The sequence below is a fragment of the Engystomops pustulosus genome, chromosome 10 (assembly GCF_040894005.1).
Source record: "Engystomops pustulosus chromosome 10, aEngPut4.maternal, whole genome shotgun sequence".
NCBI lineage: Eukaryota > Metazoa > Chordata > Amphibia > Anura > Leptodactylidae > Engystomops > Engystomops pustulosus.
This window is the reverse complement of record NC_092420.1, coordinates 84,379,778-84,403,019: the sequence shown is the minus strand read 5'-3', so window position 1 is coordinate 84,403,019 and position 23,242 is coordinate 84,379,778. Positions and strand designations below refer to the sequence as shown.

Sequence of the window (23,242 nt, the reverse complement as noted above, 5' to 3'; positions counted from 1 at the left end):
ACCAGATACAACCCCATGAACAAATCCTTCATGTTTTCCTAATGTTGGACGACCCCTTTCTCTTCTCTGAACCCAGAATCATTAGCTAAATCCAAGTGTCAGATGTGGATGTAAATCCACTGATTACTATATATGGCATCCAGTACACATAGGCCCCTGGATTTTGCTTTACTACTGCTGCAACCATTGTGTCATGATGCAGTCGGTCACTATGTTCCCGCTGGGCCACCGTCCAGTACTGTATGTACGTTTTCAGTACAGGACGGTAGGTGTTTGGGTGGGGAGGGGGTGGCCATGTCACATGTGAATTGACCCTTACTGCTTATCTTTATGACTGAATTGTAAGCAGATGTGAGCAGAACGTACGTTGGCGTGTGAATACGCCCCTGATAACCTGCGCCCTGCTCTATCTCTTGCCCCCTGTCGTAGCTCGCAGCTCCCAGCGCTCTGGTGTTTACTCAGGATAAAATTGATGGTCCCTGATTTAGCACCTGCCGGGTGTCCTTGTACACAAATGTTTGCACATGTTGATGGCAGATGTCGGCCTCCTGGGGGGTGCTAGCACTCGGCCATCATCTGCCGCTGCTAAAGGTGCAAAGTCTATTTAAATAGGAGCTCTGTTTTGGAACAAATATAAGATTGCTAGGAGACGGGTCCCCGGCGTGATCCGGTGGTGACTGCCTGTGCGGATTTTACTAGAAAATGCAGAATCCAAGTGTCAGTTCTTCTCGGGCGATGATGGTTTATTCATGATTACTAGCACTAGTAACCTAGGGTCCGTATAAGACAAGTATCATACTCCAGAGCTGCAGTCATAATTCTGCAGTGTGAAATCTGGCAGCATCCCCTGCTAGTTCAGTGTCTGCAGTGCAGTCTACATCAGACATTATAGCGGTTCATCCAAGCAGTTAAAGGAACGCTCCAGTCACAGCGGATTCAGTGAATTATACCTTGTGCAGGACACCAGTGAATACAATGACAATGAGTCCTGCTCCTCTCTTCACACCCTTTTGTATTATTCAATAAATTTGACTGGAGTGTCCCTTTAAGGATGCAACAGGTTAATCTATAATTTCCTTTAGCAACTGATTTATGAATCCAACTTTGGAGTATTATTACTTGTCTAGTACTGGCCCAGGTTACTCCATTTCTCCAGCAATGATAAATGCACATACTGTAGGGACCCCCAATGAATGGGCATTCATCTCCTATATGGTGCATAAACGTGTAGAATGAGAGCGGCCCTTTATTGGGGATTTTTGGAGGTGGCAAAACATGGCTGTTTTCTTGCAAAAACAGCGCCACACCTGACCGTTGGCAGTGCATGGTATTGCAGCTCGGCTCCATTCATTTCTGTACAGCTGAGCTGCAGTATTGGCTCCAACCATAGTCCGGTTTAGTGTTTGTTGGGAAAAAAAGCAGCCATTTTTTTTCAACCCCTTTAAGGTCTGGGTAAGATGGTTGTGGAAATTTTGCAGCAATTTCCGACCTATGTGTCCTAAAGCTGTATCCTCGCCCTTTAGGGATATGGGGCTTCTGTCTCGGCACTACATGTCGGAGCTGTCACAGTGAATTGCTATGATGTGTGATGGGGTCTTTCTCTCCGATGTTGCAGGTGGTCGGCTTGTACCGACTGTGCGGCTCCGCAGCCGTGAAGAAGGAATTACGAGAAGCGTTTGAGAGGGATAGTAAATCTGTAGGACTCTGCGAGAACGACTACCCAGACATTAACGTCATAACGGGTAAGGACATGGCACTGAGACATCTCACTGTTTGGTGTTCTTCAACTTCTGCTCCTTTGACTGACTTAAAGGGGTTGTCTGGTGTTCGGAAACATGGCTTTTTTTTTTCCATTGACCATGGTTAGTGAAGGTATTGCATTTCGGCTCTATAGACCTGAATGGAGCCGAGTTGAAATGCCGGAAGTGGTCAGATGTGGCACTGTTATTGGAAGAAAGCAGCCATGTTTTTCAACCTCTGGACAACCCCTTTAAGGACAGTTTTCATACCTACAGAGGATGTCACGAAAGGACAACAGAGACTATAGCAACTACACTTTATAGGGCTTCCTGGAGTCACTGACCTGTAAGTTGTTGTTCATCCTGTGCTCCATTTAATTCTATGGGATCACTTGTAAGGCTTAAAGGAATATCTGAGTGGATTCTAGCAGTTAGGGACCCCATGTAATCCACTAGGTGAGGGATAACGATCTACCATCATGATAAACCAGGGACACTTACTCATAGATCCAGGCGCCGTGACTGTGGTAATCTTATTTGTATCCATGGCCTCCTTCCTTCTAAAATCAACTTTTACAATTATGCTAATGAGCCTGGGGCTCTGGGGTGTTTTACAAGAGCTACAGTGCTGTAGCTTCACAGAATGTTACAATGAGCAGAGCAGGTCTCCCCTGCCCTTCCTGCTGCTAGATTACACATGCAGCGAGAGGAGAAGAGAGCAGGGGGTTGAGTGAGAGTTCTGCACATTGTAACAGCCTGTGAAGCTACATCATGGAAGTGCTCTAGTGAAGCCCCTCAGATCCCTTCCAGCTCATTAAAATTATTTCTTAAAGTTGTTTTTAGAAGGAAGGAGGCCATGGATGACATAGAAGTTACCACAGTCCCGGTGCCTGGATCTATGAGTAATGTTTATCAGGATGGATTTTTAGGGTCAATTTAGTGAAAACCCCCTTTAATACTCCGATCCTAGCTTGTCCGAATCACTTCTATCAGGAGGATATGCAGGGAGAACCTGCTCTGATGTTGTGGAGCGGCTCTGGAGTATTACACTACTTGTATCCGTATAGGATAAAGTTCTATGTATAAAGTTTCTCTGACAACAAAGTTACCAGTTGCCAAAGTGTGTTTGGTCTTGATCCCTCAGACAGATGTGACGCGGTGTTTGTGTGTAGGGGCCCTGATGTAAAGCAGGAGCCTGTGATGAGGGGGTCTCATAGTTGTGCCGTTGCGTCATGTCTGTCTTCATCCATGTGAATTTGATTCCAAGTAAAGCAAGTCACGGGCTGAACAGTTCACTGCCCCTGAAAAATGAGGACTTAATGAAGTGGATGGCGCTTTCTGCTTGCTGTCTAAATTTGTTTTGCGCGGAAGAGAATGTAGCGGCGGCCCTGGCAGCGAGGGTCCGAGCGGCTTAAATCTAGAAAAAATAAGCCCGACCCTGGAACAGAGCGAATATATAGCGGCGGGAGGATTAGACGGGGGCAAAGGGCATCCCCCAGGTCCTACAATATTCCTATTGTGGTGGGGATTAACGAGGCAAAAGTCACCCAGAGGAGGAACCGAAAAACGAGGAGGACGGGACCCTCTGTGTTGTGTATCAGCGGGAAGACGACAGTCCGAACTCTATTTATTGTCCCAATTAGGTGAGGGATAAGCGGCGCCTCTGATTTTATTTTTTTTTTTAATTTATTTTTTTTTTGGAGGAAGCTTTTAGTTACAATGTATCCAATTGCTTGGATACGTGTTGTCTGCGTTGATATTGTCACAATGGGGCACATTTACTTACCCGGTCCATTCGCGTTCCAGCGGCGGCTTCTCGGACGAGCGTTCGGGTCTTCCGGCGATTCATGAAGGTCCTGCTCCCGATGTCCACCAGGTGTCACTGCTGCGCCGAGTTGCGTCGGAGTTCACTGATCTCTTCCTGGTGCATGTGAGTATGGGCCGTGCGACCAATTTTTTGTTTTAAATGCGGCGGTTTTTCCGAATCCGTCGGGTTTTCGTTCAGCCATGCCCCCCGATTTCCATAGCGTGCATGCCACCGCCGATGCGCCACAATCCGATCGCGTGCGCCAAAAACCCGGGGCAATACAGGGAAAATCGGCGCAAATCGGAAATATTCGGGTAACACGTCGGGAAAACGCGAATTGGGCCCTTAGTAAATGACCCCCAATGTATCAGGATCGAAAAAGACTTCCGAACTGTAGTATTACTTCTCCGTGCTCACCCCCGGGACCACCCTGTGATCAGTGGGGGTCTCATTAGTTCTTAATTATTGTGTATGATGCATTCTTCAAAGAACAGGAAGGGGGGTATGGCGCCGCTACTAATCTAGAGGGTCAAAACGTATAGATCTGGTCTGTATGTACTCAAAGCGGGCATCACAAGTTACCTCTTATCTGATTGGTTTAGCTGGGACTCCCCCCACCAATAGCAAAGCCAGGTCCATCATTCCATTCCGGCAGTCCTATAGACACCTTCTACAAATGTTACCCTATTTCGGGTCGGACCTCAACTGATCTAAGAAGGTGCAGTACCAGGCACGGCCACACTCCCGTATCCGGGACAGCAGTACAGTGGATGTGACCCTTTTATTACCAGACTGACCCCAACCAAACCACAGAGAGGATGAGCTAAGCGGATTTCTGGGCAGAGCTGGTATCAGGGGGTCATTGTCTCTCACTATAGGGTTAATGAGGAGTATAACCCCCATGATTGGGAGCAGTGTCTTGCAGGGATGACTCTGCACACACCACATCCCCTCCAGTAACAAGCCTCCTTTGTTCCCCGCCGCACACAGATGGTATTTCTGTCATGCTTTTGGGGATTAGCCCTTGTAGCTTGGCAGTCGCACCTCGCGCTCACGATACTGAGGCCTTTGATAGATTCCACTTCCTGTTTGTAATTTTATTTCTTGGCAGCTGCCGGCCCCAGACGCACACACAGGCTTTTCTTCTAGTAATAAAAGTGAAATGTACATGGTCCACTGTGACAACACAGCTGCTGCGATAAGCACCGGGGCGTCACCAGAGAGGAGGGTGCTGCACCCTGTTCCCAGAGTGACCATCACCCTCACTGCTCTATATTATCCTCAGGTTGTCCACATCTGCTGGGGATTGTAATTGGTTATCTGCCCATGCAGTATGTATGTGCACAGTGACTGCACCAGCAGCAGAATACTGAGTGCAGCTCTGGGGTATAATACAGGATGTAACTCAGGATCAGTACAGGATAAGTAATGTCATGTATGAACACAGTGACTGCACCAGCAGCAGAATAGTGAGTGCAGCTCTGGGGTATAATACAGGATGTAACTCCGGATCAGTACAGGATAAGTAATGTCATGTATGTACACAGTGACTGCACCAGCAGCAGAATAGTGAGTGCAGCTCTGGAGTATAATACCGGATGTAACTCAGGATCAGTACAGGATAAGTAATGTTATGTATGTACACAGTGACTGCACCAGCAGCAGAATAGTGAGTGCAGCTCTGGGGTATAATACAGGATGTAACTCAGGATCAGTACAGGATAAGTAATGTCATGTATGTACACAGTGACTGCACCAGCAGCAGAATAGTGAGTGCAGCTCTGGGGTATAATACAGGATGTAACTCAGGATCAGTACAGGATAAGTAATGTCATGTATGTACACAGTGACTGCACCAGCAGCAGAATAGTGAGTGCAGCTCTGGGGTATAATACAGAATGTAACTCAGGATCAGTACAGGATAAGTAATGTCATGTATGTACACAGTGACTGCTCCAGCAGCAGAATAGTGAGTGCAGCTCTGGGGTATAATACAGGATGTAACTCGGGATCAGTACAGGAGAAGTAATGTCATGTATGTACACAGTGACTGCACCAGCAGCAGAATAGTGAGTGCAGCTCTGGGGTATAATACAGCATGTAACTCAGGATCAGTACAGGATAAGTAATGTCATGTATATACACAGTGACTGCACCAGCAGCAGACTAGTGAGTGCAGCTCTGGGGTATAATAGAGGATGTAACTCAGGATCAGTACAGGAGAAGTAATGTCATGTATGTACACAGTGACTGCACCAGCAGCAGAATAGTGAGTGCAGCTCTGGAGTATAATACAGCATGTAACTCAGGATCAGTACAGGAGAAGTAATGTCATGTATGTACACAGTGACTGCACCAGCAGCAGAATAGTGAGTGCAGCTCTGGAGTATAATACTGGATGTAACTCAGGATCAGTACAGGATAAGTAATGTCATGTATGTACACAGTGACTGCACCAGCAGCAGAATAGTGAGTGCATCTCTGGGGTATAATACAGGATGTAACTCAGGATCAGTACAGGATAAGTAATGTCATGTATGTACACAGTGACTGCACCAGCAGCAGAATAGTGAGTGTAGCTCTGGAGTATAATACTGGATGTAACTCAGGATCAGTACAGGATAAGTAATGTCATGTATGTACACAGTGACTGCACCAGCAGCAGAATAGTGAGTGCAGCTCTGGGGTATAATACAGCATGTAACTCAGGATCAGTACAGGATAAGTAATGTCATGTATGTACACAGTGACTGCACCAGCAGCAGACTAGTGAGTGCATCTCTGGGGTATAATACAGGATGTAACTCAGGATCAGTACAGGATAAGTAATGTCATGTATGTACACAGTGACTGCACCAGCAGCAGAATAGTGAGTGCAGCTCTGGGGTATAATACAGGATGTAACTCAGGATCAGTACAGGATAAGTAATGTCATGTATGTACACAGTGACTGCACCAGCAGCAGAATAGTGAGTGCAGCTCTGGGGTATAATACAGCATGTAACTCAGGATCAGTAGGTGATGATTTGTTTGTAGAATCCTGGTGTGTAGCAGTGGATGTGAGGGGTTGTAGTCCTCGTTGCAGGGATCGGACCCCTGTGTAATTTTACACCATCTCCTAACCTGCTCCTGGGTGTCTATAAATGTTTTACAAGCTCTCACCAATGACCCCTTGTGTCTGTATCGCTTTACAGAGTGTCCCTCATGTCTATAAATGTTTACAAAGTTCCCTTAATCTGCCGCCCCCTTCAGGGTGTCACTGGGCCCCGGCGTGTGACTTCCCATTACTGTAAATGGTTCTGTGGAGATGCAGGTCCTGGGTGCGGAGGTGACATGTAACCAGCAGCAAATGCCTCATGGATGGGGGAGAACCACAGTGCGGGAGTGAGGGCCCTGCTCACAAGAGCTTATAGTCTATGAGGATGAGGGGGTGACACAAGAGCTTACAGTCTATGAGGATGAGGGGGGGACACAAGAGCTTACAGTCTATGAGGATGAGGGGGTGACACAAGAGCTTACAGTCTATGAGGATGAGGGGGTGACACAAGAGCTTACAGTCTATGAGGATGAGGGGGTGACACGAGCTTACAGTCTATGAGGATGAGGAGGTGACACAAGAGCTTACAGTCTATGAGGATGAGGGGTGACACAAGAGCTTACAGTCTATGAGGATGAGGGGGAGACACAAGAGCTTACAGTCTATGAGGATGAGGAGGTGACACAAGAGCTTACAGTCTATGAGGATGAGGAGGTGACACAAGAGCTTACAGTCTATGAGGATGAGGGGGGACACAAGAGCTTACAGTCTATGAGGATGAGGAGGGGACACAAGAGCTTACAGTCTATGAGGATGAGGGGGTGACACAAGAGCTTACAGTATATGAGGATGAGGGGGTGACACAAGAGCTTACAGTCTATGAGGATGAGGGGGAGACACAAGAGCTTACAGTCTATGAGGATGAGGGGGAGACACAAGAGCTTACAGTCTATGAGGATGAGGAGGTGACACAAGAGCTTACAGTCTATGAGGATGAGGAGGTGACACAAGAGCTTACAGTCTATGAGGATGAGGGGGGACACAAGAGCTTACAGTCTATGAGGATGAGGAGGGGACACAAGAGCTTACAGTCTATGAGGATGAGGGGGTGACACAAGAGCTTACAGTATATGAGGATGAGGGGGTGACACAAGAGCTTACAGTATATGAGGATGAGGGGGTGACACAAGAGCTTACAGTCTATGAGGATGAGGGGGTGACACAAGAGCTTACAGTCTATGAGGATGAGGGAGTGACACAAGAGCTTACGGTCTATGAGGATGAGGGGATGACACAAGAGCTTACAGTCTATGAGGATGAGGGGGGTGACACAAGAGCTTACAGTCTATGAGGATGAGGGGGTGACACAAGAGCTTACAGTATATGAGGATGAGTGGAGACACAAGAGCTTACAGTATATGAGGATGAGGGGGTGACACAAGAGCTTACAGTCTATGAGGATGAGGGGGTGACACAAGAGCTTACAGTCTATGAGGATGAGGGAGTGACACAAGAGCTTACGGTCTATGAGGATGAGGGGGTGACACAAGAGCTTACAGTCTATGAGGATGAGGGGGTGACACAAGAGCTTACAGTCTATGAGGATGAGGGAGTGACACAAGAGCTTACGGTCTATGAGGATGAGGGGGTGACACAAGAGCTTACAGTCTATGAGGATGAGGAGGGACATGGTGACACAAGAGCTTACAGTCTATGAGGATGAGGGGGTGACACAAGAGCTTACAGTCTATGAGGATGAGGGGGTGACACAAGAGCTTACAGTCTATGAGGATGAGGGGGGTGACACAAGAGCTTACAGTCTATGAGGATGAGGGGGTGACACAAGAGCTTACAGTCTATGAGGATGAGGGGGTGACACAAGAGCTTATAGTCTATGAGGATGAGGAGGTGACACAAGAGCTTACAGTCTATGAGGATGAGGGGGTGACACAAGAGCTTACGGTCTATGAGGATGAGGGGGTGACACAAGAGCTTACAGTCTATGAGGATGAGGGGGTGACACAAGAGCTTACAGTCTATGAGGATGAGGGGGTGACACAAGAGCTTATAGTCTATGAGGATGAGGGGGTGACACAAGAGCTTACAGTCTATGAGGATGAGGGGGAGACACAAGAGCTTACAGTCTATGAGGATGAGGGGCTGACACAAGAGCTTACAGTCTATGAGGATGAGGGGGGACACAAGAGCTTACAGTCTATGAGGATGAGGGGGTGACACAAGAGCTTACAGTCTATGAGGATGAGGGGGGACACAAGAGCTTACAGTCTATGAGGATGAGGGGGGGACACAAGAGCTTACAGTCTATGAGGATGAGGAGGTGACACAGGAGCTTACAGTCTATGAGGATGAGGGGGTGACACAAGAGCTTACAGTCTATGAGGATGAGGGGGGACACAAGAGCTTACAGTCTATGAGGATGAGGGGGTGACACAAGAGCTTACAGTCTATGAAGATGAGGGGGTGACACAAGAACTTACAGTCTATGAGGATGAGGGGGGACACAAGAGCTTACAGTCTATGAGGATGAGGGTGTGACACAAGAGCTTACAGTCTATGAGGATGAGGAGGTGACACAGGATGGGTCAGAAAAGAGAGAGTTGAAGTTTCCTGCAGTTAGTGATCGGCTGCCTAATGAGATGAATGGCGGCAGCCCCCACCATAGGGAGCTAGGACCCCCGGATGTGGCTGCAGGCGACCATATTTCATCCTAGTGTATCCCTTGTCCTGGGATTTGGAGTCGTCAGCCATGTTGTAGGAATTCCTGGAGCGATGTATCATAAGAGGAGACGTCCAACGAGAGCGACGTCCGGGAGGTCAGGCATGACTGCAGTCTGGTCTCTGCGCTCGTGTCACAACACGACGCTCCCAAGAATTTCTCGCACTCACATAGTTGTGTCAAATACTCCAGAGGCTTGTGAGGGTCTCGCGTGATAATAGCAACATACTGCGGTCACCGGAGGAATCCTGCCCAAAGCCTGAGGTGACCCGCAGCCTCCCGCGCCTCGTATTAACCCTCTGTGTGACTGGTGGTGCTATATAGAGCAGAGCAGGGCAGTATAGACACAGTACAATGTACCATGTGATGTTGAAGAACCTTCCTTTCCATTGACTTACCTCCTGTGTCTTCTCCTTGTAGGAGTCTTGAAGGATTACCTGCGGGAGCTCCCCTCTCCGCTCATCACCAAGCAGCTGTACGAGGCCGTGCTACACGCCATGGCCGAGAAGCCCCTCAGGATGTCAGGCAACGGCTGCGAGAACGATCCCAAAGACTCGGAGCACACGGTGGAGCTCCTGACTTGTCTGCCCGACGTGGAGCGGGTAAGTAGCGCTGCCCCTCTCAGGGTAGATTTATCTATAGGGCAGGTTTAATCTCTCCTAAAACTTGATCGTCCTTGAAAACTAACTTGTGGATAACGTTGCGATGGCGATTCCAGCTAATACTCTCTCCCTCTATCCCACCAGGCCACCTTGAAGATGCTGTTGGATCATTTGAAGCTCGTTGCCTCCTACCACGAAGTGAACAAGATGACCTGCCAGAACCTGGCCGTCTGCTTCGGTCCGGTCTTGTTAAGTCAAAGACAAGAAACGTCGAACCACAATAACCGCGTGTTCATTGACTCGGAGGAGCTCGCCAGCGCCTTAGACTTCAAGAAGCACATTGAGGTCCTGCACTACCTGCTGCAGTTATGGCCAGGTAAGAGCCACCTGTACCAGTCTGGTGATGTCAGACCGGGCCTAAGGGGGAGGGGAGTCCTGAGGCTTTGATGGAAGGGAGTTCATGTACCACACGTAGGCTCACAACTTGTATAGTGGACACTAAAGATCCAAAAGATGGTTTCTCTATCCCCAACTTCTAGATCCTTCCCTATGGAGTAGGAGGATCATGTTCTTCTGTTAGTAAGGGAGGTGTACTGTGTATTCCGGGTGATGGGATCTGGTGGCCCCCCCTGTCTGTGGACTGTAGATTACACTGTATTACTGGTAATAGTACAAGTCTGTGTAGCAGTGGGTAAAGTTTGGTGTTTGCCATAGGCAGGTGATGCGCTGGCACACCGGAGCCGTCCCGGCCCAGGTAACGTCCATCTCTCGTGTGAAGTGCTGGTTCGGCATGGAGGTGCCCTTGCATGGCGGGGGTGTTGGAGTGATAGATGAGGTGGTTGTGCATTCATGGTATGACCCTGCCGGAGCCGGCTCCTACCACTAACTCTGGATATAACCCATAAACCTGGCGTGCTGGCCCAGGTCCCGTCTGCCGTTCTACTAGATCCATTAACTCTTTGCTTGTGCGTGCTGAGGGCCTTGGAGGGTGCGCTGGATGATTTGTGCCTACCAGGTTAATAACCAGACTGGGGCTTGACTCTTAGGGGGGTGTGATGCGTTTTGGCAGCATGTACCCTGTAGTAGCGCGGCATTGTATATGGGGTGGACAATTCCAGATGGATAATCATTAAAATGTATACATTTTTTTTTCTTCTCTGATTATTTTAAATCTGTAATTTTTTTTTTTTTTTCTTTTACAGTGAAGAATGAATCTTCCAAAGACGCTCCCTCCAGCAATGTTCAGACAGAACCGCAGCCCTGCCTGCGCAGGAAGAAGCCGCGGCCCCAAATGCTGAATCTGAACGGTTCCGAAATGTCCGGGGTACTGCGGCCGCGAGCCGCCCGCCTGGACAGCCCGTCCAGCAACCGCTACGCCGGAGACTGGAGCAGCTGCCAGGGCAACTATCTGATCACCCCGAAAGAGGAGGCGGACTATGCAGACACCCCCTCCGAGAGCTCCAGAGACCCCCAGCGGACTGAGGGGACAGAAGAGCCCCCCAAATCCAAAGAACACCATCTTCTCTGCACCCCCATAACCATAGGCGGATATGAGGAACCGGACGTCAACCTCCACGACCTTCAGGAGAGCATCGACACCCTGATCGGAAACCTGGAGAGAGAACTCAGCAAAAATAAAGTTGGTGTTGCCATGTGAAACGTCTCTGCCCCCCATTATCTCTTCTCATTAGAAGAATCCTTCTCTTTTAACCCCGTGAGGGTGTAACTAGTGTACGGCCATCCGGTCCTCGCACCGGAGCGCAGCCGCATCTCCTGCTCTTCCTGCCGTGTACAAGGCAGGATTTCCAGGAAAGACTCACTTACATGGTACGTATCCTCCTAGAGGAAAGACGAGAGCGGCTGCCGGTGACCGGGGGTCATCTCTGTGACTGCCGCGGCTGCTGGTCTGCCCGTCACACGCAGAATGGACGCTTTTTATACAGATAAATGAGATATATTTTTGTCTAACGTGAACTCTGGAAGCAGTAGAGTATCCGACGCTGCTTATTATGTGATGATATTAAGATGCCCGGAATATTAGAGAAGAAATGGAAGCACCCAAGTGCCTGGTGTCTATGTGACCGCCCCAGACGTGGAGCAAATTGTGACAGTATCTGACATTTGGTGAGGGAGGTCTGTCATACAGCCCACAGCTATTCCTCTCTACTCCACCACACACATGCACACTGACTACCTGATCGTAGTATAGGACACTATCGGTACTGTGTTCAGTCCAGGAATTTGGGCCAATTTATGTCTCATATTTTGTGGAACATGTGAAATTTGGAGAAGTGTTGCCACAGCTTGATAAGAATCTGTCAACAGTTTTGACCATATAAAGCTACAGTCAGTGCTAGATATAGGCCATGAAGAGCTGTGTTGTTATACCTTTATGTGCGTAGTAAGTAGCAGCAGAGCTGTGAAAAATGAACTTTTAATCCTGATTTGGGGCTCTGGGCGGGTCTTTGAGCCTGAAGAGCTTTCTGCTTGTTGCTATGACTTGTTCCACAGCCCCTCCCGTCTGGTCTGTGGAGTGACTGCTGTAAGTATCCAACCAAAATCCTGATACAGCTCCTAGTCTTGGCAGAGGGGAGGGGCTGTGGAGCAGCGCATTGTAGGAAGCAGAAAGCTCTTCAGGCTGAAAGACTTCTTTAGAGCCCTTGCAAGAGCCCTTTCACAGTCCTGTCACTACTAACACATGAGGTTACACAGCCCCCCAAGGACAATACATATCACTGTCTGCAGCTTGTTCAAAACTGCTGACAGATTCCCTTTAAAAGCCGATTGTTGGAGCTGCACCCATGCTTCGGATCATAGTGTTAAAGGTGTATGTGAGGTCATTAAAGGGATTGTCCATGTGTACTCTCCACCCTTGATCTTCGATTACTTCCTATGTGAGGTATAAGAATAGGACTTGTGGTAGAGTCTCCCTGGACATCCCCTTTTATATTGTATAACTTGCAGTGGTGCTGACCTTTACCCTGCACCAGGGGGTCTGGTTACTCTTTATTATTGGTTATCCTAGCAACCAGACCCACCCTTTTCGTTTCGCCCCCTGCAGTCCACACGGACGTCACCATCTGCAGATACTGTCACCACAATACAATATGCAAACCCGCTATATATATGCAATATACTGTATATAACCTCCGCCATACTCCAGTCATGGTACCTGAACTATAGAAGCCTTTTTATATAAATATATATATAAATCTATAGAGAAACGTCTAAATGTACGACAAAATAATTCAAGTGGCTATTTAATAACTTTATATATAATGTACATAGAAGAATCTGAAGTATAATGTACAATTGTTTGATATTGTGAATATTACCCAGGGGGCCCGGCTCCCCCCACGTGCTCACACCTTGTGCTGGTTATTCACATTTCTGACCTATTTTTTTGGTTGTCTTAAAGGTGAAGTTTCAGTTTTTTTTTTATTGGCCGGAACCAGTATTCCACACTATTGCACCCTGTAGCATGATGGGAGTAGTAGTTACATAGTAGCTGGATACTCATAGCAGGCTGGTCACTAGTTCACATGATGCTATAACTACAACTCTCATCATGCCCTGGGAGTTGTAGCATTTGCAGCAGGTGCATTGCCGTAGTCTCCTGTTCCTATTGGCCCGGCCGAGTGTGTTAGGAACCACCAAAATGTCAGAGATCCACTTTAATGAAGAAGTTGCAGACACTAGATACAGCCATTGCCTGGTGGTATATACTGCTGCGCCCCTACAGTACTGGCTACTGTGATAATCTGGGAACGTGGGCAGGACCAGCGCCTGGGAGTTGTAGTACCCTAGTGGTGTCTTGGGGGTGGGGGGTGGATAGCGGGAAGGTACGGAATACGGTTTTCTGACACTTTTTGTACAGCAGCCTGCGACCATCGCGTAACCGGACGAAGCGTCTTCCACCTGTCGTCGTATCACGTGCACTTACATGTTGTAAGATCACACGTCTTGCTAAAATGTTTACACCAACCAATGTGAACTCGCGTCATTGACCTGTAGAAAGCTTCTGCTCTGCCGGAAAAATGTATTTTCTATTTTGTAATTTATATAAATTCTATATATACTGTATATATCTGTTCTTGTATCCCACATCTGTTACAATACAAACTGTTAATACCCAATGTCTGTGTCCGGCTCTGCTTTACATGTAGGGGGCGGGGGGTCCGAGGGCTTGTCCATACACATAGGGGGCACCAGATAACTTGTCTCAAAGTAAGATATGATATCTAGATATGAGAAACTTTGTAGTAGATCCCAGGAAAGTGCTTCCTCCTCCACTTTAGCAATTATCCTCCCCAACGTATCAGATTTTCACTCTGAAATCTCTGCTGAATTTCATCTTGCTAGCAACAACCTAGAATCTCGCCTAGATGTCAGATTGTATAGACTCTATGGAGAGGGGAGGGGGAGCAGTGAGTCACAGCACACTGCTAGAAAATACAGACCACAAGGCATGCTTTTCCCAGAACTATTCCCCCTACCTCATTAACACACACATGGACTCCAAGGGGGTCAGCAGGGGGAACGCCAGCATATGATGAAACCCCGCCAGTCCAGATATATTATGAGGCTCCAGCTTGTATCCGGCTACGCTTACAATTATGCGCTAGTCTCTGTCCCTTCAATTAATCGCAATTCCTGAAAAAAACTAGCAATCTCCCCCAAAGTCTCACAGCCAAAGTTTGTTGAATGGTGAGGTAACATTCAACGGATCCAGGCAGGGCCCCATCTGCCATGAGGTGGGATGATGATCCTGCCTCAGGCGGCACAATGCAGTGTCCTGAAGGGGCGGCAGAACGACTGATTATAATGTAGGTGATTTGGCCGCCTGAACTACCTGCTAGAAGAATCGCATCTATGCTTTTAATGCACGCGCCATCACACGCCGCCTGGGTCTTCCAGCACAGAAGAAGAAACTGGAGAAGAGGAGGATGGCCGCAGAGTAGCTGCTCATGGAGGTATCTGTTTTATTATTTTACTATTGGCCACATGTATAAAATCATAGGGAAGCTGTATATTCTAAGATTAGGAAGCGGAGAGGCTGTATATAATATTTTATATATGGGGGGCAGTGCCGCAAGTTGTATTTAGGAGCACAGTGTTATCCAGGTGATCTTCCATTGTACATGACTGGTATTTTTAGAGGAGCGGTGTGGAGATGTCGTGCACAGAGCTGAAGAAATCTGGCAACAAATTTAGCAGTGATGAACATTTGCCGGGAGAAGTTAGTCATCCTGTAAGTTACTAGATGCCACCAATGTCTGTGACTGACCTACTAGTGTAGTGGTGGTGAACCTATGGCACGGGTGCCAGAGGTGGCACTCTGAGCCCTTTCTTTGGGCACCCAGCACAGAATTTACCCGATAGGACTCAAGGCTTTCTCCTGTGGTCCAGTAAAGCCCAGGACGCACCATGCTCATCGCTATTTTAAAGCAACATCCTTGGCTGCCAGGACTACAGGAGGAGCAGGAAGGGCTGGATAGAGATGGGTTGTCGTTGGAGCTCCTGCTCTGGGTCCACTGATTCTTTCTCTTCAGGGGACCCTGGAGGGAAGCTACAATCCAATTTTCCCCATCTTTCTATTGTATTGGTGAACTCAGGAAGCCAATACGATTAAAACCTGTGATACAGCAGAGATCAATAAGTCACTGCTTAAATTGTCATGTTGGCACTTTGCGACATATAAATGGGTTTTCGTTGCAGCTTGGGCACTCTTTCTCCAAAAGGTTCGCCATCACTGTACTAGTGTGTGACGGCATCAGGATGTGTCAAAAAGTGGAGAATCTGCCCCGGATCTAGGAATATGGAATCTGTCATAATGTCCCCCTTTTCCCCCCACCAACTACAGTGATTCTCAATATGTAATTGTATGAAGTCCACCCACAATTGTTATCAATTAACTTTATTTATACAGTCCAGAACATGTTCCGTTGGTTTATTATAAATGACCTTCAATTTGTGGCTCTCCAGCTGTCAAACAACTACAACTCCCAGCATGGTCTGACGGCTGGAGATGACTGCAGTGTATGGGATGGTGATAAGATATTGGGGGTCATTTATCATAATTCTGTCTTTCATCATGCGTCTCTATTTGGTTCTTTTTTTACCGCGACATTTGCACTGGATTTATCAGAAATCTGATTGGTTTTTTTGCACCAAAGAAGTAGCTTTTTTTTTTTTTGTCGCTATCCCAGACATTTTTAGGCGCAAAAACACTCCTCCTCCTCGGAGAGTTTTGATCAATCCAGTGCACATGTCCGCCGTCTATCCCCTAAAAGTCGAAATACAAAGGCGCAATCGCCCCTTTGCGCCAATATAACAGCGAATAGTGGCACGTGATGGAAGACCGAATTATGACGGACGCCATCGTGTGGTTTTCCATCACCTGCGGAGTCTTTAGCTTTTGGCGGTTCCTTCGTTTTCCTTCCTGAGCCCCAGTCCTGTGAGCGCCGTGTCCTCCAGCGCCAGGTATGTGGTGTAGTCGCGGCTTATCTCCTCTTCTAGCTGCTCCTGTGACTTCGCTGGGGGAGCGGTTTCCTTCAGACATAAACAGAACGCGATTATACAATGTACGTTATAAATAGTCGCCGCTAATCTCTTCCCATGTGAACGTTCAGGGCCATAAAAACAAGTAGAAGTGACAGGACAAAGTAAATACGGAGCGAGGGCCAAGACGTGACGACTCGTAACCTTCTCCTACAAGGTCCTTTGGGTGAAGGTTCAGATAAGCGTCACGCAGCCCCTTATCAGGGATACACCATCCTAGGACACCCAGAAAGATCTGGTTCTCATGGGACCTACGTGCAGGGGGGGGTCAGCCGCCATGACCCCGCTGCTGTGTATTATATGCGAGCAGTGAGATCTCTCCAAATCTTATCCACATGAAGCAAGAAAAACCTTCAGCCCAAATTAACCCTTTCATCTCGTGCTGTAGGTTTCCCCTGTGTGTTACAATGTGAAGAATGAAAGTCACGTGGCTCTAATATGTCTGCAATCCCTCCCTGTAATGTCCTGAGCTCACAGCAGCACAGAGCCCTATCCTGCTGCTTCTTCAGGCCACTTAAAGGGGTTGTCCCAACTACTGCCGTTCATGATTCTCCATGGAGTCTATAAAGCCCCTTACGGTTTTGGCTCTGTGATCCTTCAGCTCCAGCGTTCTCTTCTCTGCGGCTCGAATCGTCTTTCTCTCCTCGTAATATTCCAGGTGATTGACTTCCCTGTCGAAGTAATGTAAGACCCCGGAGCTCTGCGGAGCGAAGAGGAGGAGAACATTGCAGGTAAAACATAAACATAAGAAGTCGCAGAGACTGGAACGTACAACACAAGCGGAAATGCAGCGTCACCGATATATCCGTATACACAAGTCCTTGGGGGCTTATAGTCTCTTGCATGAGGACGGGATAGACATGGAGCCTCCCCCCTGCTCCCTCTGCAGTTATTGTGTACTGCATAATACAAGTTGATTTGAGGGGGAGGGTGAGACTGTATAACAGGCTGTGAAGTGACAACATGGAGGGGCTCTGGTCAGGGGCGTAACTAGGAGAGGCCGGGCCCTATAGCAGACTTCTGATTGAGGCCCCCTGTTTCATATATGCACACACATTTATATACCTATATACATAAACATACAGTTTGTCACTCATACACACACACATATATATAGAGCATATACACACATATATATGTATATGCTGTATGTGTGTATATATGCTGTACCTCTGTATATGGCACACACATAATGTATACACACATATATACACACATACAATATACACACCATAGACACATATACATATCACAGATATACACACATACAGCATATATACACCACAGATATGTTATACTGTACAATGTGCATTATAATCTGTATATAATGGTGCACATCCTCCATACTTCAGAGTCAGGTCGGATGCCGGGCCCCATAGCAGCTGCTACCACTGTAGTCACGCCCCTGGCTCTAGTAACTCCACCAGAACTATTCTGGCTCATTACTATCATTTTAAAAGTTGATTTTGGAAGGAAGGAGGCCACGGATAACAAATATAGTAAGATTACTACAGTCACGGTTCCTGGATCTATGAGTAATGTCCCTGGTTTATGATGGTAGATTTCCTTTAAAGGGGTTTTGCAGTCATAGTCTCAGTCATAGAAGGTTAACTTGCTGATTGGTGGGGTCTTAGTGATGGGACCACCACGGATCTCGAGAAGGGTGGTCCATTGTACACCTGTTGCGCTGGAGATGAAGAGACCAGTCGGTCCGGCTGTTAATCTCTATGGTGCTGATGGAGATAGCGAGCGCTGTACTCAGCAATCTTCATCAGCACCATAGAGATGAATAGAGCTGTCGGCGCATATACAGCCAGTTGCTCTCTTCATCTTTAGCACAACAGGGGTACAACGGACCCCCGTTCTCGGGATCCATGGGGGTCCCATCACTAAGACCCCCACCAATAAGCAAGTTAACCTGCTATGACTGGAGAACCCCTTTAATCGTAATTTTGCACACTGCACCACTGCTGGGACCCCCAATGATCAGGAAATCCCTCTGTGATTGGAGTGCTGGAGCGTTCTGTCTTGGCCCTGCTCGGTACCAGTGCCCCCCCCTTGTTATTGTACCTGACCTATTCCTCTGCTTCTACCATCCCGGCCGGCACGTGTGGTTGGCATAGTAAAAGAAAAACTTTTGTCAAAACATTCTTGTTCCGTTAAAATCAATCGTGAAGAGATAGAAACTCGAAAGTGATAGAAAAAATGCAGGAAGACAAACATTGTGTAAGAGCCATGGAGTCCACATCAAACATCTCAGCCGCAGTAAAATGATACTCCGGGGTGTAAAGTACTCGAGATATCAAGAGGCACCAACCTCGTGTGAGGACGGGTGATGTAAGGTCCAGGGGATCTCTAGGACATGGAGGGTCCCGCTGTCATCCGCCACCGCCAGGACATGCTGCTTCACTGCACATATAAAGACGTCGTCAATGACACAGGGTCACCACTTACTCTCTATGCTGGCGCTAGCATCACAGGACGTCCTTAAAGAGGTTTCTCATAATAAATCCTTTATTATATAGCGCACACAGAGCTCGCCAAATCAGTCCCTGTCCCCGATGGGGCTCACAATCTAATCAACCTACCAGTATGTTTTGGAGTGTGGGAGGAACCCGGAGGACCTGGAGGAAACCCACGCAAACACAGAGAGAACATACAAACTCTTTGCAGATGTTGACCCTAGGACTTGAACCCGGGTCCCCAGCGCTGCAAGGCTGTAATGCTAACCACTGAGCCACCGTGTATGCAGCCCCTATGCAGACCCATGTGGTGGGTCCATGGTTATAGAATACAAATCATCTCTGCGTGTAGCTCTGATCCTGCGGTCCTGTTATTCTTCTATATCTGTCCCCTCTTACTTATAGAGAACACATGACAACAGGATCAGACTACACAGGATTTGTTTGTAGTCTGTAGCCATGGACACACGAGAAGCTGCACAAATAACACAAAATGCAAAGTAATAGGATTTCTAATTAGAACTATTTGATTTGTTATTTGCACTAATGTGATAAATTGCTTCCGAAATTATTCATATCTATAACGATAACATGATGCCGGTGGAGGCCCGGTCCCATATTCCCACCACTTACCTGTCACGATCCAGGGTTTAATGTAAGTGATGGCTGCTGCCGATATGTTCTGTGTCTGAGAGGGCTCATGCGTCTTCTCCAGAAGGTCCCATATATCCACATTTCCATCTTCCTTTCCGATGAAGAAGACGCCAGGTCTGGACAGGGACCAGTGCGCTGCCGTGTACCTTTTCTGAGTGCAACACGACTGCAGGATTGGTCCACTCTATGAGAGCGATGAAAAAGAGAGAACATTAACCCTTTAAATTAACCTATTTCACAACTGGTATTATAGCTCTCCATAAGCACTGCGCTCCTAAATAAAATGTATGTGCAACCTACAGCTGGTGTGTGGCGCTCTCCATAAGCACTGCGCTCCTAAATAAAATGTATGTGCAACCTACGGCAGGTGTGTGGTGCTCTCCATAAGCACTGCGCTCCTAAATAAAATGTATGTGCAACCTACGACTGGTGTGTGGCGCTCTCCATAAGCACTGCGCTCCTAAATAAAATGTATGTGCAACCTACGGCTGGTGTGTGGTGCTCTCCATAAGTACCGCGCTCCTAAATAAAATGTATGTGCAACCTACGGCAGGTGTGTGGCGCTCTACATAAGCACTGCACTCCTAAATAAAATGTATGTGCAACCTACAGCTGGTGTGTGGCGCTTTCCATAAGCACTGCGCTCCTAAATAAAATGTATGTGCAACCTACGGCTGGTGTGTGGCGCTCTCCATAAGCACTGCGCTCCTAAATAAAATGTATGTGCAACCTACAGCTGGTGTGTGGTGCTCTCCATAAGCACCACGCTCCTAAATAAAATGTATTTGCAACCTACGGCTGGTGTGTGGCGCTCTCCATAAGCACTGCGCTCCTAAATAAAATGTATGTGCAACCTACGGCTGGTGTGTGGCGCTCTCCATAAGCACTGCGCTCCTAAATAAAATGTATGTGCAACCTACGGCTGGTGTGTGGCGCTCTCCATAAGCACTGCGCTCCTAAATAAAATGTATGTGCAACCTACGGCTGGTGTGTGGCGCTGTTACTCTAATAAAGCCGCCATGTTTTGTAGTCTGCGCAGCACTATCCATCATGATTGAGCATTCATATAACACTGTATACTCACAGTAACACCTTCTTTCCAAATTGCGAAGTTCCAGCCTCCAACTGTGAGCACAAAATCCTTCAGAAATGGCGACCTCTGCACCGTGTGGACGAGCCCGTCATGGATGACGTGTCGCTGCGAGGGCTTGGCACCTGCCAACAACAGAGAGGAATACTTACAGTCACTGATGATGATAATACTATGTGCCCCTTACATGCCACACTGTGCCCATTATATACATATGCAGACGGTCAGTGCTACTATATGGTAAGAATCCACACTCATTACCAACATCTTAATGGTTAATACAGAGCAGGCAATGCTTCATGGGAAAAAGTATGCAAATGAGCTCTCCTCCAGAATGAGGAAAAGTGTCTCTCTAGCTCCGCCTACAGGATATTGTAGACACAACTGACCCCAATGAAAACAGAGGATAAGTCACCGAATATATATATAAACGGACTCACTGATGAGTCTTCCTGTGTCCCCGTCCTTCTCCATCTTCCAGTCTGTGTACACCAGCTCTCCGTCCTGTAGGAAGGTAAAGGGGATGGTACATCCCAAAATACATTGTTTGCAGTAATATTGGAAGCGATTATGAGAGTATGTAGAGAGTAGTAGTAATGGTGGAGGTTGTAGGGGTAATAGTGCTTGTATTATTAGTAATGATTGCAGTAACATTTGTAGTTGGATGGTAGAAGTAGTAGTAGTAGTGTAGTAGTAGTAATGGTGGTGGTGGAGGTGATAGGGGTACTGTTGCTTGTATTATTAGTAACGTCTGCAGTAATATTGGTATTGATGGTGAGAGTAGTGGTGGTAGTAATGATGTAGTAGTGAGAGTATTAGTATTAATGGTGGCAGCAGTACTAGTGGTATTGGTGTCCAGTGGTAGTAGTAGTAGTAATGTAGTAGTGACAGTAGTAGTATTGGTGTTGGTGGAGGTGATAGGGGTACTGTTGCTTGTATTATTAGTAACGTCTGCAGTAATATTGGTGTTGATGATGATGATGAGAGTAGTGGTGGTAGTAATGATGTAGTAGTGAGAGTATTAGTATTGGTGGTGGCAGCAGTACTAGTGGTATTGGTGTCCAGTGGTAGTAGTAGTAGTAATGTAGTAGTGACAGTAGTAGTATTGGTGGTGGAGGTGATAGGGGTACTGTTGCTTGTATTATTAGTAACGTCTGCAGTAATATTGGTATTGAGGATGAGAGTAGTGGTGGTAGTAATGTTGTATTAGTAGTGAGAGTATTAGTATTAATGGTGGCAGCAGTACTAGTGGTAATGGTGTCCAGTGGTAGTAGTAGTAGTAATGTAGTAGTGACAGTAGTAGTATTGGTGGTGGTGGAGGTGATAGGGGTACTGTTGCTTGTATTATTAGTAACGTCTGCAGTAATATTGGTGTTGATGATGATGATGATGAGAGTAGTGGTGGTAGTAATGATGTAGTAGTGAGAGTATTAGTATTGGTGGCGGCAGTACTAGTGGTATTGGTGTCCAGTGGTAGTAGACACATGATTGGTGACCTCACGTTATAGACTCCCCATCTGTCATGGTATACACCATAGGATTAGGAGCACCCCCCCTCCCCCCAGTAGCTGATATATTTGTCTGTGACTTTTGGATATTAACCACCCGCTACTGTCTGGATCTCGGGAAACGAAAGAACTCACTTCAGTTCCAGCGAAATAACTCGTGTTGACGTCCTCCAGGACTTTGGTGTTTTTGGCAGAAGTTGCTCTTAAACTGCTGTAATTGATTCCTCCCTCAGACTTCTCCTCTCTCGCCGGGGTCTGTAGTTTGTCTGGAGGAAGAGGATAAGTAATATTACAGATGTGCTAAGAACGTGAGAGCCCGAGGCAAGAGGTCACATCCGGGGGTGGCCACAAATGTTCAGGACAAAGGCCAAGACTGTGGGTCCGTGGGGTCGGTGGTGGCAACGTCTATGGCTGCTGGGTCAGGTATGAAAGGCCTATGGTTGGCCAAACGTATTCATTAGTGGGGTCTTTACACTTCCCCTTTATAGTGGTTCTAGTATATGGGAGATTCCTGGGGGTCTTCACTCCACTCGTCATCGTTGATCAAAGACCAAAGAGATCTGTTGGCCAAAAATGCCTTTCCCTTGACCCCCCAGTACAGTGTACAGAGTAGTAGGTCATTGCCAGACCCTTCTTCCGGTTACTTATTTCCATGGACAAGAGAGAGAGATTGTAAATTTCACCAATCCCGATACTTATTTCCCTTCCTCATTGTGGGACGCTTGACCAAAGTTGATGAGTTTGCCCAAAATTCCAGCTTTCCATAGGATGTCCGCGTTTGACAATCCCATTTTTTAAAGAAACATGATAGATCCAGAAGATTCCAAACCTAGGAACCACAATGATCACCTGGTGGTAAGGTGATTTCCCTGCAGCGCCCCCAGAGGTGAAATGAAGAATTACATGGAGCCACTGGGGTTTGTACATACACTCATGTGCCGGGTCCTCCACAATGAGAGAGAGGGAAGGGAAATAGCGAGAGACCTTCTTCGTGGTTCCATATAATTCTCTTCTCTGTCATTTTTGACATTTCTATACCAGATGT

The 23,242-nt window shown here is 47.3% G+C and overlaps 2 protein-coding genes across 2 annotated transcripts in view; one reads left to right on the top strand and one right to left on the bottom strand.

The window, feature by feature from the left end:
• The window catches only part of SYDE2 (synapse defective Rho GTPase homolog 2), a 28,483-nt gene extending 14,425 nt beyond the window's left edge, over positions 1–14,058 (top strand). Inside the window, exons 4-7 of the mRNA XM_072128558.1 lie at positions 1,616–1,742; positions 9,741–9,922; positions 10,067–10,298; positions 11,125–14,058. Of these exons, the coding sequence (XP_071984659.1) occupies positions 1,616–1,742; positions 9,741–9,922; positions 10,067–10,298; positions 11,125–11,579 (996 nt within the window). The 3' untranslated portion in view covers positions 11,580–14,058. The remainder of the gene's footprint in view (positions 1–1,615; positions 1,743–9,740; positions 9,923–10,066; positions 10,299–11,124) is intronic.
• A 2,004-nt stretch (positions 14,059–16,062) lies between these two features.
• Positions 16,063–23,242, bottom strand: part of DNAI3 (dynein axonemal intermediate chain 3) — a 49,024-nt gene continuing 41,844 nt past the window's right edge. Inside the window, exons 17-23 of the mRNA XM_072128473.1 lie at positions 22,333–22,463; positions 21,130–21,193; positions 20,684–20,814; positions 19,579–19,783; positions 18,801–18,892; positions 17,061–17,183; positions 16,063–16,474 (exon numbers count right to left, since the gene is read on the bottom strand). Of these exons, the coding sequence (XP_071984574.1) occupies positions 16,334–16,474; positions 17,061–17,183; positions 18,801–18,892; positions 19,579–19,783; positions 20,684–20,814; positions 21,130–21,193; positions 22,333–22,463 (887 nt within the window). The 3' untranslated portion in view covers positions 16,063–16,333. The remainder of the gene's footprint in view (positions 16,475–17,060; positions 17,184–18,800; positions 18,893–19,578; positions 19,784–20,683; positions 20,815–21,129; positions 21,194–22,332; positions 22,464–23,242) is intronic.